A 14,967-nucleotide genomic window follows, 5' to 3' on the forward strand; every position below is an offset into this window, starting at 1 on the left:
TTCCTGCCTATATCTGTCCTACATATTAAGCAGAATCATTTACCTGAATATAGTAGAGTCCTGTCTGTTTTACTGATTACTAAAACTTTGGTCTTTGCTAAGTTAACTTTAAAGTACTTTGATTCAAAGTTTTGCTTCCACAGCTGGAATTTCTTTTCTAATTGTATTACAGATCCACCATGTGAGTGAAATCATTGGCATATAGTAGTTCCCAGGGACAGCCTGTCTTAAATTCCTCTGTTATGACCTGGAGATCAATAATGAATAGGAGGCAACTGAGGACCAAACAATGGTGAACTCTAAACTCATTGCTGACTCTAACCTTACTGACTGCACCCCTGTACATGGCTTGTAGCTTTCGTACGTTATTGATCTACCCCTAGTTTCCTCAGAGACCCCCAGGTCACAGAGGAAGATACGTTATCAAAGTCTTTCTCCAGGAATGCTGAATACAATGGTTTACTCATAACTAAATATTTTTCCTGCAGTTGTCTGACTATGATGATATCATCAGTAGTAATTCCCAGAGCAAAACCAAGTCTAATTCTGTTCCTAATTAACTCTCTCCATTACTTTCATGGCCTAGTCCAGCAGTTTCATACCTCTATACTTACTTCTACCTAAGACATCTCCTTTAACCTTATAATGGCTGGTATAATGCTGCTGTCTCAGTCATTAGGTGTGACACCTTCCTGTATACCTGATTAACTATTCGGGTGACTAGACTGTATCCTACTCTGCCAAATATTTTAAGCATCTCAACAATAATGCCTGATGAACCAGGGGTTTTCCTATCATTATATCCTTATCTATAATACTGCTGTCAACTAGGATAGTTGATCTCTCTCTTGGATCAATTTCGGGATGACCCTCTTTCTTCAATGCATTTTCCACATTTAATAACCTTTCACAAAGTTTACATTTCTTGAAATCCTAAAAAGGGTCCAGAAGAGAGCAAATCCAAACAGTTGGTAACTAGAATGTCACAACCCTTACAATTAAGGAGCAGGAACTTGCAGAAGAGGCCAGCTGCTACAAGCTAGATATAGTCAGGGTTTCCTCAACAAAGTTCCATGGCTCTAGCACTGTAGATTTAGAGGAAGGATGGAAACTCCACTATTCAAGTGTGGTGCTAGGAATGACTGCACATGCAGAAGTGGGGATACTCACAAGTCCCTGGCTGTCAGAATGTATCATGGACTGGATCTCATTGGGAACAATGATTTGCTTCTTCAAGCTTAGTCTGAAAGACAGGCCTCTGTGAGTGATGCAAACATATGTGTCTAACAGGGAGTCTGAATACAGAGCCTTTGGTGATGAAATCACTACAACATTAGATGTATTTAAGATTGAGTCATATATCCTAATAAGAGACTTCAATTCACATATTGGTACTGACTGCCTGACATGAAAAGGAGTAACTGGAAAGAATGGCAATCCTGATCTTAATACAAAAAGAGAGGCTTTATTAGGTTTCTTTTCTAGTTATTGGGTCTCTATTATGAACACCTCCTTCAAGCACAAAGGCATCCGTAAATGTACATGGTTTAGTCGAGATCAGGGGCAGAGATCAGTAATTGATTTTATTATTGTCTCTGATCAGTTTGATTCTGTGCTGGATGTTCATGTTAAGAAAGAGGCTGAAATGTCAACTGATCACCATCTAGTTGTCTGCAACCTGAGACTACCCAAAGCCAAGAAAACCTGCAAAACTAGCAGGGCCAGCTCAACCTACAGGATAAAGCAGGATAAAATGGGAAGCGCTGACTGATAAGGTGGCCAGGACCAGGTATGCAAATACTGTTGCATCAAAATTCAAAGAACTCCCTGAACAAACTAAGAATGTTGAAATGGAGTAGCGACTGTTCATCTAGGCAGTTTCTGCTTCAGCTGTCAAATGCTGCAGGCAAATTCAGCTCGATGTGATACTAGATGATAGGAGGACCCCTTGGTTCAATCAAGAAGTTAAAGATACCATCTAAGCAAAGAAGGAAGCTTACAAAGATTGACTTAGAGATAAGTCCTCATTGTTGCACTTGCACAAGCAGACATGAAAAATTGCAGCAGAGACAATAAAGGCATTCAAGGTTAAGATATGGAAGACTTTAGGGTTAAGCTGGACTCCAGTTTACATCAGCAAATAAAGTATTCTGGCAGGCCATTCACAAACTTCATAATAAGTCCCTCTTTTCACCTTGCTCCCAGAAACTCATTCAGTGTCCTTCCCTCTGAAGAAAGATTCATCCTTGTGAGGTGGAGAGAATGCTTTTGCTGATCTAAACCCAGTCACAACATCTAACATACATCAGGTGCACCTAAGACAGAGGTCATAGGAGCAATTAACAAGCTCAAATGTGGCAACACCCTTAGATGTTAAAGGCCTTAAATAGAGAAGGTATTCTCTAGCTGACTCATTTGCACCAAGTGGCCTGGATCACGGAACAGGCACCTAAGAAGTGGTAATTAGAAATGATAATAATTATCCCAATTTTCAAAATGAGACAAGAAAGAGTGAATTATAGAGGAATCTCCTTGTTAAACCTCCCTAGTAAAGTCTATGCTGGGTGTTTGGTGAAGAGATGGAGGAATACTGTCAATTCCAAGCTAGCTGGCAAGCAATGTGGTTTTCACCTTGGATGCAGCACAGCTGACCAAATATTTACACAGGAGCAGGTTTTCAAGAAACTGTGGGAGTATCATCAAGAGGTGAATACTTGCTATGTAGATATTGAAAAGGCATATGACCACATTCCACGGAAGATTCGGCAGTAGTATGGGATCATTGGACAGCTTCTTGATGCCTCAAAGTCTTGATATGAATGCCCTAGTATTTGTGTTTGGATAAATTGGTGTGAAACCATTCAATCTGGGTGTTGATCTCCATCAAGGGTGCATATTGTCACCTGTCCTGTTCATAATTTTTATGGACAGGACTGACATGCACAGCTGAGTTGGAAGTGGTATCAAAACCAGCAGGTATAGGATCAATCAACTGGAATTTGAAGATGACGTGATGCTGCTCAACTTGTTGAAAGATGATCTTTGAGATGCTATATCTATTTTTCTTTTTGTAAGAGTGATTTGTTTCTTTGAGCCCTTTGAACCACTAACCTAACTCAGATTGTACGTTTCTTGTTTGCATTTTCAAGCATTTGTCTACCCTATTTTCTGTCTTGTGTGCCCACTAGATTGGTAGGTAATTAGGTGGCTGGCTGTTTCCTGAAGTTAGTGTTGCAGATTATCAGATCATTTGTATCACTGAACTCCAGTGGCCTTGCTCCCTTTACATTTCCAGAAGCAAAGCCATAACTTCCTTGCACACCCTGAAATCCATTGGATTTCTGCCCGACATATCCGTTGAAGTCACTGGCTACAATAATAAACTCTCTGTCACTTGTCATCAACTAGTTTGCAAAAAGACTTTTAAAAAATTGGTCCTTCTAATTATCTACCAGCCCAGTTTGTGGAGTATAGGCAGAAAAAAATATATATTGTAGACTTGTCTCAGCTTCACTATCCTGTCACACACACTGGCCTCAATTACTATATCTACCCATCTTTCTACCAAAAGTTTGCATACACACCCATCCATCACTACCACCCACCCAAAAGAATTTACCCATGTGAGGGTAAGTTCTTTGCCCATGTGAGGCTCCCCTCCATCTTACCTCTTGCACACATCACACATCTAGACACCTTCACTTCTGCTAACAGGATTTGTGGCAATTTGCTAACAGGATTTGTGGTAGCCCTAAAGTTATATACTCAGAAAGGAGAGTGGAAAGACAGTTGGGGGACTATTGTCAGCACCTGAAAAGAAGATTTGTGAAGACACTCACCAGCGAGTAAAGGGCTTTTGTACATGGCTAATTTATTCAATAAATAACAATTTCCTCAGTACCACAAACCATCTAAGGCAAGAGCCAGCAAGGAGAAACAAGGAAAGATTGGATAGATTTCATGCAAGCCAGAAAAGAGAAGAAGGAAGGTGGAAGTGGATTATATAGCAAAGATTGATATGTATATTTGTAACCATACACACATATGTATACATCCTGGATTTATGAGTACACACATGTACACATGTACATGTATGCAACTCGCATACCATACATGTATATAAAAATGTGGTGGACAAAGGGAATACATCCAAATATTGTATTTAATAATAGAGAAGGAAGAGGTGAGTTGCCAGAAGAGTTAATTCATGTTTTTTTCAATCAACTATGCTAGCAAGGGAGGGGGGTAAATATGAGTTAGAAAGGTGCAGGCTACTGTGAACTCTACATGACTCTATTGAAATTATTATTCAGACTTAATAAAATAATTTTAGTGATCATTTTTAATTACAATTAATGCTACTAGAAATTTGAAATCTACAAAGATATTTTAGTGATTATGTACAAAATCTGGTTAATCTCTATAGTAATATATTGCATGAAAATTTTAAAACAAGTGGGAGAAATGAAATCTACACCATGCATGGCTTCTGCCATTAGCTGTGATTAAGAAAGGAAATGTACTAACTTTGACAAAAGAAGTCACACATTTGCAACAGAAAATAAACTTAGCTCATTCACAGGTTAGTTTCAGCCAAATGATTAATATCAAAGAAAACTACCTCCATATGTGTTGGGGGGGGGGGGGAAGGTATGTGACTTAGTGGTTAGGATATTTGGCTCATGATCGTAAGGTCATGAGTTCAATTCCCAGTGATGCATTGTGTCCTTGAGCAAGACACTTTATCTCACATTGCTTCAGTCCACTCAGCTGCAAAAATGAGTAGCACCTGTATTTCAAAGGGCCAACCTTGTCACGCTGTGTCACACTGAATCTGGCTAAGAACTACATTAAGGGTACATGTGTCTGGGGAATGCTCAGTCACATGCACATTAATTTCACAAGCAGACTGTTCCATTGATTGGATCAACTGGAACCTTTGTTGTAACTGACAGAGTGCCAGATATATATATATATATAAGAATTTAAGGAATGGAGAAAACGCATGTTATAATTGCATACTTTATTCCTACATATGTTTCAAAGGATTACAACCTGTGTGATCCATAGGGATCTTTGATATTAAAATTGTAACCTTCTCATCAGGGAAAGCATGGGAATCATCTTAAGACATTATGACCGATTATGAAAACAATAGATGGATAAGGTTATGACTTGATTCATTTGAAAAAAACCGTTAGAGAATTGGACGCTGCCGGATAGTGGGTTGGACAACACATACATATAAATGTGTGAGAACGTACATGTATATATGTGTGTATATGGGTATATATGTGTGTGGATGAGTGTATCTGTGTGTATGTATGTATACATGTATACTTGTGTAGGGGTGGGTGTATACATATGTTTGTAAGTGTATATATATGTGTGTATATGTGTACATATCTACGTATATGTAAGCATATATAATTGTGTATGTATTTGTATAAACCCATTTGTATGCGTTATTAGGTTCTGTATGTAAGTACATATTTCTATATGTATGTGTGTGTATATATGTATGTATGCGTGTATGTGTGTTTATGTATGTATATGCATGTGTATATGTGTATATGTGTATGTGTGTGTGTACACATATATATATATATGTATACATGCACATATATATGGATATGTGGATATATGTATATGGGTATGTGTATGTATGTATATATGAAATCACTTGAGTTCTTTTTCTTTTATATATATATATATATATATGTGTGTGTATGCATTTGTATGTATGTATGTATGTGCATGTGTGTGTTTACGTATGTATACATGTATGTATATGCGTATCTGTTTATTTTATTAGGTAATAGGCGTAGATGTATAGCTATGTGTATGTGTATGAGTCTATTTCTATTTATACATGTGTATATATAAATGGATACATATGTGTATATGGGGACATGCACACATGTGTATATATTTGTATATGCGTGGGTACGTATGTGCATATGTATAAATGTGAACGCATGAGTGTATATATATGTGTGTGTGTATATATATATACAAGTACGCATATATATGTATATGTATATATATATATATATATATATATGTGTGTGTGTGTGTATCAATATGCATGTATGTGTGTATTTGTGTATATGTATTTATGTATGCATGTACGTTCTCACACATTTACATGTATGTGTTGTCCAACCCACTATCCGGCAGCATCCAATTCTCTAACGGTTTTTTTCAAATGAATCAAGTCATAACCTTATCCATCTACTGTTTTCATAATCGGTCATAATGTCTTACGTTTAAGATGATTCCCATGCTTTCCCTGATGAGAAGGTTACAATTTTAATATCAAAGATCCCTATGGATCACACAGGTTGTAATCCTTTGAAACATATGTAGGAATAAAGTATGCAATTATAACATGCGTTTTCTTCATTCCTTAAATTCTTAAATATACTCAAATACCCAAAATTTCAAGGAGTTCCTGCCTTAAAAACAGGAACTAAACCACAGTTATTTTGTGTTCTTTGCTACATTGGTTTTTATTAACCCATTTATTCTATCAGAAGAATTTTTATTCATTAAGATAGAAGAAATCCACATAATTATATATATATATATATATATATATATATATATATATATATATATATATATATATGGTGGTTGTCTACTCCTTAAACAGAGTTTGACCACCTCCTGCACCTACACCTTAGCCCTTTCATGGCGTCTGATGTGGCTTTTTAAACCAGACAGTGTTTTGAAAAAACACCCACACAGATTGCACCTCTGATTTGCACTACCAATACCTGCAAGTAAGTTCTGCTCATTGTGGATCCTAACATGTCTTTTAAGACCCCCATTGGATTTGCAAACCCTCTGGCACACACCACATTCAAACGTGTGCACAGACATATAATCAGAATAGCTGGGTGAGGTTTGTTTTCCATGGGTTCGCAGGTGAGATTTGAGGCCAGCCAATACAGTGTGTCCTAACATTAAGGCAATCAAATGTTTTCAATTTTGTCAAAGCAAAATATTGTTATATTTCAGATGTGAGCATTGCAATCCAACGGTAAAAGAAACACAATTATGACACTGCCACATTTATTCGATATGACCACCTCTGTTTCGAATCACAGTCTTACGTCTAGGGGTGAATGCTTCACATGCAGCATGTAACTGTCACAATATAGAAACATTTTTCATGGCACCAGCACACAATTTACAGATGCTTACATCTTTTGTTTTCCAGTTAGTAATCATCATTATCAATAATATTAATATGCTAACTTTTTGTTTTTGTATGTACCTGTGGTGTGTGTCACACTTCAAAGAAGTGAGAGATGGACAGAGAGGATGTAAGAGAGAAAGAGGGAGAGTGAAAGAGAAAGAAAGAGTGAGAGATATTTTGTTTGGATTATATAGTCATTGGTGTTACATTATTTTCTATATTCTGGAACAGTCACAATATACTGAAACTTTTATGGGGACCAGTTGATTAGATCGATCCCAGTACACAACTGGTACTTAATTTATTGAGCTCCAAAGGACGAAAGGCAAAGTCGACTTTGGCAGAATTTGAACTCAGAATGTAAAGACAGACAGTCACAATATACAAACATTTCTCATGGCACCAGTACACTGTTTACAGATGCTTACACTTTTAATGTTTTCTGTGAATTTTTCACGGGCCCAGCTAATATATATAATTCTTCTAGTATATGTGTGTGTGTGTGTGTGTGTGTCCCAAAATTAAGGCAACCAAAGTTTCGGGCTTTAATAACTATCAATAAATGATATAAAAATTAAGCATCATTATAAAAGCTTAGTGTATCTGCTTTTTTGTTTCAGACTAAATTCAGATTTATAAATGAGATAGTGGCTATAGACTAAAATACAATCATAATCCTCCACAAAGGAGGCGAAAATAATACAACTATAGTGCAAAAGCTTTAGATTAACTGAACAATAGTCTGGAAAATTGATTGACCTGGATGTGGCCCAAAAAGAAGTGTGCGGGCCCCTCAGCTTATCAAAAGTACCAGAGAAAAGATGCAGTGGAATCTTCATTGTCCCATCAGAAAACTGGTTACTATAGCAAAAATAAGCTGAACATCAATGTATTGAGTACTGAAGGATGATCTCAGGACCCATCCCTACAAGATGATCCTCTGTCATGTGCTCATGCAAGTTTGTAAGGCTATGAGACTGGAGAGAAGTCGTCTTATCCTGTATCAGATTGCTGAAGGCATGCTGCCCAACCTGGTGTTTACTGATGAGATGTAAACCACCAGAATGACTAACTTCAGAGTGCATCAGGCTCTGTTGAGGGTAGACTCATAAATCAACATCAAAATCCACAGTCAGTTATGGTTTGGGTGGCTGTGACAGCCATTGGAGGGTCTCCTCTTGTTTTTGCACCCTTAGGTGTTAAAATTATATTAATATATTTGTCTGCATGTGTTTCCTTTATGCATATTTCAGTATTATGTATACCTGTCGTGTTTGTGTGTGAAAAGGGGACATCTGTCTCCAAAACTTCAAAGTTGAGTAACGTTTTCGTGTTTGGATTTGTAAATTAAGATAAGAATAACACTGGTCAGCAAAGAATTTATCCCAAGAAAATGAATACCTGTATCTTATGTTTTTGCATACAGAATTCATAAATAATGCCAAGCTATCTGTATTAAGTTCATGTATTCCATTCATCAGATCTTTTCCCTTTGAACAGCACATCGAGAAATTAATTTTTTGTAACTAAACACTTTGAGTGGCTGTGTGGTAAGTAGCTTGCTTACCAACCACATGGTTCCGGGTTCAGTCCCACTGCATGGCACCTTGGGCAAGTGTCTTCTACTATTGCCTCAGGCCGACCAAAGCCTTGTGAGTGGATTTGGTAGACGGAAACTGAAAGAAGCCCGTCGTATATATGTGTGTATATATATATATATATATGTGTGTGTGTGTGTTTGTGTGTCTGTGTTTGTCCCCCCACCATCGCTTGACAACCGATGCTGGTGTGTTTATGTCCCCATAACGTAGTGGTTCAGCAAAAAGAGACCAATAGAATAAGTACTAGGCTTACAAAGAATAAGTCCTGGGATCGATTTTCTCGACTAAAGGCGGTGCTCCAGCATGGCGCAGTCAAATGACCGAAACAAGTTAAGACTTTCAAACTCCGGACACTGGTAGTATGTGTCATATAAAACATCTTTTACTCTTAGTGCTGTTGAGAAAAGTTTATATTTTCAAAGTTATTTCATGTTAAAGTTGTATTTCGGTAATTTCAACCAATCAATGACGTGTATTCAGCTGAATAAAATTACTGCCGTTGTTTGTCAACAACAACTATTCGCGGTGTATATTTTGTTTGTCACTGTTATTTATGACATCGTTCATGCGTTTGTACTGGTTTTAGCTTTGGGGACTCAGGGTTAGGGTTAGGGTTAGGGTTTTAGAGTCAGCGTTAGGGTTTTAGGGTTAGGGATAAGGTTTTAGGGTAGGGGTTAGGGTTTTAGGGTCAGGGTTATGGCTTTAGTGTTAGGGATAGGGTTTTAGAATTAAGGTTAGGGTTAGGGTTAGGGTTGGGGTTTTAGGGTTAGGGTTAAGGTTTTAGGGTTACAGTTAGGGTTAGGATTGGAATTTTAGGGTTAGCGTTATGGAAAAATGTGAAAAATGAAGAAATTGGAGGGGGAGGGGACAAAAATGTCTTTCCGAAAATAGTAGCTGAAAAACAGGAAAAAAGCTAAAAGCAGTAGAAATGCACGAACGATTGTGGTGGTGCCATGAAGTAAACATGCTTCAGGTATACTCGTTTATTTATACAAACGTAACTGAGATGAAATATGTCATAAATAACAGTGACAAACAAAATATACACCGCCAGAAGTTGTTGTTGACAAACAACAGCAGTAATTATATTCAGCTGAATACACGTCACTGATTGGTTGAAATTACCAAAATACAACAACTTTAACATAAAATAACTTTGAAAATACAAACTTTTATCAACAGTACTAAGAGTAAAAGATATTTTATATGACACATACTACCAGTGTCCAAAGTTTGAAAGTGTTTAGTTACAAAAAATTAATTTCTCGATGTGCTGTTCAAAGGGTAAAGATCCCCATTCACCTTCATAATGCCAAGAAACTTTATTAACATCGTAAACAACTTTTGCTATATATGAAAAATATGTAAAATATTAATCAAATGATGAAAAATATCTATAATAAAATTCTAATTGATAACTATAAACTTTTATTAAAACGAAACACGCGGGTGAAGTAAATCTTGTAGTGTGAAGAATCAACACAGGCGGGTGAAACACAACACAATGTGCGGTTGTCATAGTAACAAGTTGTTAATGCCTTGCTGTCGGTTGATTAGTTAAAATTACCCAAATTTCCCAACTTTAATTCCAAATAGCATCAGATTCTTTAATTTACGAGATTCAAAATTCACAGTTGCATTGATATACTAAAATTAAAAGTAATCGGAACAAAATTAAAGGGGGCTCATTTTGTGAATGAGAAAGACTAGAACCTGTGCGTGGCTCAGTGGTTAGGGGTATTCGGCCCACGATCATAAAGAGTCACGAGTATGATTCCCTGTGGCGGGCTGTGTTTTTTGAGCAAGGTACACCTTGCTGCAGTCCACTCAGCTGGCAAAAATGAGTTGTAGTTGTAAGTCAAAGGGGCCAGCCTTGTCACATTCTGTGTGAGGCTGGATCTCTTTGATAACTACCTTATGGTATGCATGTCTGTGGAGTACTCAGCTACTTGCGAGTTAATTTTATCCTCATGTGGTAATGAAAAGTGAAAGTGACATCCAATATTTGCTGTGTTTATGGATCTATGTATTTATTGTCTCTCTCACTTCCTCTGTGTTCCTCCTCTCTCCTGCTTTTAATTTAACAATGTGTGTACTCTTTTAATCTTTTACCTGTTTCAGTCATTTAACTGTGGCCATGCTTGAGCACCGCCTTTAGTCGAGCAAATCGACCCCAGGACTTATTCTTTGTAAGCCTAGTACTTATTCTATCAGTGTCTTTTGCTGAACTGCTAAGTTACAGGGACATAAGCACACCAGCATCGGTTGTCAAGCGATGTTGGGGGGACAAACACAGACACACAAACATATACATATGTGTATATATATATATATATATATATATATATGTATATATATGATGGGCTTCTTTCAGTTTCCATCTACCAAATCCACTCACAAGGCTTTGGTTGGCCCGAGGCTATAGTAGAAGACACTTACGCAAGGTGCCATGCAGTGGGACTGAACCCAGAACCATGTGGTTCGTAAGCAAGCTACTTACCACATAGCCACTCCTACGCCTAGTGTATGTATCTATGTATCAACTTTACTTCCGATCTATGTATCTACTTTTCTTGCAATGGGATAAACATTTAAAAACACAAAATGAACACCATCACCAATCACTGTCTCTTTCACTCTCATTTGTCTCTCACTCTCTTCCTCTCTCACTCTCTCACTCTGTCTCTTTCTCTCTTACTTCCTCTCTGAAACATTTAAAAACGCAAAACGAACCCGTCGCCACTCTCTTTCTCTATCACTCTCTCTCTCTTTCTCTATCACTCTCTCTCTTTCTCTCTCACTCTCTCTTTTTCTCTCTCACTCTCCCTTTTTCTCTCTCACTCTCTCTCTCCCTTTCTCTCTCTCACTCTCTCTCTCTCTCTCTTTTTCTCTCACTCTCTCTCTCTTTCTCTCCCACTCTCTCTTTCTCTCTCACTCTCTCTTTCTCTGTTACTTCCTCTCTGTCCTCCTCTCGCTCGCTTCTTTGAAGTGTGACACACCACAGGTACTGATAAAAGCATACAAAACTAAGCGTATTAATATTATTAACATTCTAATAGTGAATGTATATGTTAGTATGGTAAAACATTCTGTGAAATACATTTTATTTTTTATATCTTAACATTTTCAGGAAACACTCTAATTGAGCATTTGAATCAAAAAATCCATCAGTATACAACAAAGACCTCCATGCTAGGTTTATTCTACAACAAACCAAATATATTCAGTTCTGGTTTCATTCTCACTTACAAAGCTATTCCTAAAGGTAACTTGTTTTCTTTCTGACCGTTCTACTCTAAAAATATTTAGTAATTTTTCTTATATACAGCAAGAAATAAGCCACCCATGATGATTTCATGTCTTCAAAAGTTGGTGAGATTGTTGTTGATAGTCATCTTAAACTTCTGCAGGTTGATGATATTAAAACATGTACAAGGGAGGTGGGGCAAAATAGAGTTGGGAGGAGGGGGAGGTGATGGGGGTAAGGATGATGAGAAAGATTAGCAGGTGCAACTGATAATCTTGAGCATAAATACCAGGCTTAAAAAAAAAAACAAGTACTGGAGTTAGTTCATTCAACTAAAATTCTTCAAGGCAGTGCCCCAGCATGCTCACTATCTAATGATTGAAACAAGTAAAAGAAAAGATAATATATACAGATAGAGAGGAAATACATGTATATGTGTATATCATCAACATAGTTTCATTAGCTACAGTATAATTTTTAAATGACTTTCATTAAACAAAGACTATTAAGATATAAGTATTTTGTTGTTACAGGATTGATATTCTCAATTTATTTCTAGCAAAGGAAACCTGTCCAGAAAATAAAGTATACAAATATCCTGGAATTAAGGATCAGTTTATGATATCAACAGCTAGTGGAACTGATTACAAGTAAGTAAACAATTTGTACTTTAGTCACTTTTCCTTTCATTCTAATTTTCTCAATGATTTGCATCCATTTCTTCATGCTACAATAGACAGAATAGTTTCTTAACGCAAAGAAAGTACTTTGCTTTACTCTACTTGCAAATGATATAAAGCACAGCATGAATCAAGCAAAGAAGTCACTCAAACTGCCTGAAATCACGCACTATTACCAGAGTAAAGAATACAATAGATAACTTAGTTCTAGATTCCTTTAAAAGGCTGGATAATCATGACTGGAATACCCATGATCATGGGTCTGTTCCATCATGAGTCTGTTCTGTCAGAGATTAACAGAAAGAACAATCACAACAGAACTAGATAACATCATTCTGGAAAATCAAACAGAGATACAGGCATCTTGTGCTGGTCTTGATATCAAAACTTGATTGAGGTAAATAATTCTATTGCAATTTAATTTCCTCGGTCCTTAGCCAATTTTGTGAGATAATGAGTATAACTGATTATTATAATATGCAAATTTGACTGATTGCAGTTAATCATCTGGAAACGATGGACTTTAGCACATTTACTTACTTGTTTAGAGATTATTTATTTAGAATTGTTTAAAGGGTTTTAACCTTTAAACAATACTATTTTTCTACAAAATTAAATGCACAACCTTTTATAATTTTGCAACTTATTCAGCAAGTACAGGACGGTGAAGGTCATCAAAAGAAATCAGAATAATATTCAAACTTATCTGAAGTTATCTTTCATACCTCATGGGAAACTGAAAAGATGAGTCATCGATTAATGATATATTTTTTTACCACATTTTTTTCTACTTGAATTTAGTGTTAATATATTTAATGCATGGATCATTAAAAAGCTAAGTTTCAAGATATAAGATAAAAATTTTCATCTCTGCCAAAATATGCAATAAAGATCACAGCACATTTTCATAGGTGATTAAACATATTTTATATTGATTTGGAAGGAAATATATGAAAGTCATAGCAATTGGATTTCAATTCAGGATACTTTAAGCACCAAACTTGATACTGCTGGGGCAGTATCGAGTTTTTCATCAGTTCTCTCTCTTTCTCTCTCTCTCTCTCTCTCTCACACACACACACACACACACACATACACACAGAGGTTTCTGCATAATTTCCATCTAATGTTATTGCTGTTATAGTTTCACTCCAGTTTTATTCTGATTGAGCAGAACCTTAATGAAATTTTTTCCATCATGATCATACTATCTTTTTTATGACTATACTATTCAGTGTGTCCTTCCTTTTTTGTAAGGTGATAATGTTTGATTTGAGGGCAATTTAGCGACTGTCACTATCAGGTTGAATAATTGCACAAAGCTCTTGCATGAGTTTGTAAGATTTCAATTGATTTGTAACTATCTTTCTATGCTTTGTGTAGCACATTCCTCAATTATATTGTCTAACTTGGAAACAGGAGCCAGTGGTCTATGTTGATGTTCAGCCATAGATTGACTTTGATTGATTAGATCAATGCATTCCACCAGTGTCCATCCTGTCTTCTCTTTCAGACAGAATGTATGAAGGACTACATCATCCTTTGTATGTGTTCCTTTTTTTAAGAATGTAAGACGTCATTTAAGGAAGTTTTGGCTGCTACTTCTAGTATGCTGGGTGTCCTTAATATGTGTTCTTAATAAATTATAATGTTGGGTGTCCTAGAATATATGTCCTTAATAAACCATAAATTAAACCATAGATTCATCTCTTGAATCCAAATATCTTATAAGACTGTTCTTTATCATTTATTTAATAAAACAAAATGATATTGAAGGTGACTTTCTAGCTTCTATATCCTTTGCACAGAATATATTATAGTCATAGCTCCCTCCTATACAGAATATCTCATATTCATGGCTTTCTAAATTATCCCCTGTATTAGACTATTGGTTGGAGGGTTAATAGTTCATTTCTATTTACCTATGTTACACATTGTACAAGGCTGAGACATAACTGTTTCTAGTCTAGTCCATTTTTGTATGAATAATTACTGAGTAAAAGTGCAGCTTACCATTGTGAAAAATTTTCATTGACTTGAGTTGCTAAACTGAAATCATTGAGTATATTTTGGAGACATCAATAGAGTTAATCATCCACTGATAGCTGAATGTTTTGAAAATATCAAGCTGTCTAGAAAATGTAAAGCTGTATAAGAAAAATGCTAAGCAATTAGATTTATTTAAAATTTTCTTTAACTGAGGAATATTGATTTCCTTTAGTTAACAACATGACT

At 36.3% G+C, this 14,967-nt stretch overlaps 1 protein-coding gene across 5 annotated transcripts in view; it reads left to right on the forward strand.

Moving 5' to 3' along the window:
• Window positions 1-14,967, forward strand: part of LOC106877781 (uncharacterized) — a 248,611-nt gene that overhangs the window by 185,731 nt on the left and 47,913 nt on the right. For all 5 annotated transcript variants that reach the window (XM_052967253.2, XM_052967252.2, XM_052967255.2 and 2 more), the window contains 2 exons: window positions 11,936-12,070; window positions 12,612-12,702. In XM_052967253.2, the coding sequence (XP_052823213.1) occupies window positions 11,936-12,070; window positions 12,612-12,702 (226 nt within the window). The remainder of the gene's footprint in view (window positions 1-11,935; window positions 12,071-12,611; window positions 12,703-14,967) is intronic.

This window comes from Octopus bimaculoides, chromosome 4, assembly GCF_046866305.1.
Source record: "Octopus bimaculoides isolate indiv1 chromosome 4, ASM4686630v1, whole genome shotgun sequence".
Lineage (NCBI taxonomy): Eukaryota > Metazoa > Mollusca > Cephalopoda > Octopoda > Octopodidae > Octopus > Octopus bimaculoides.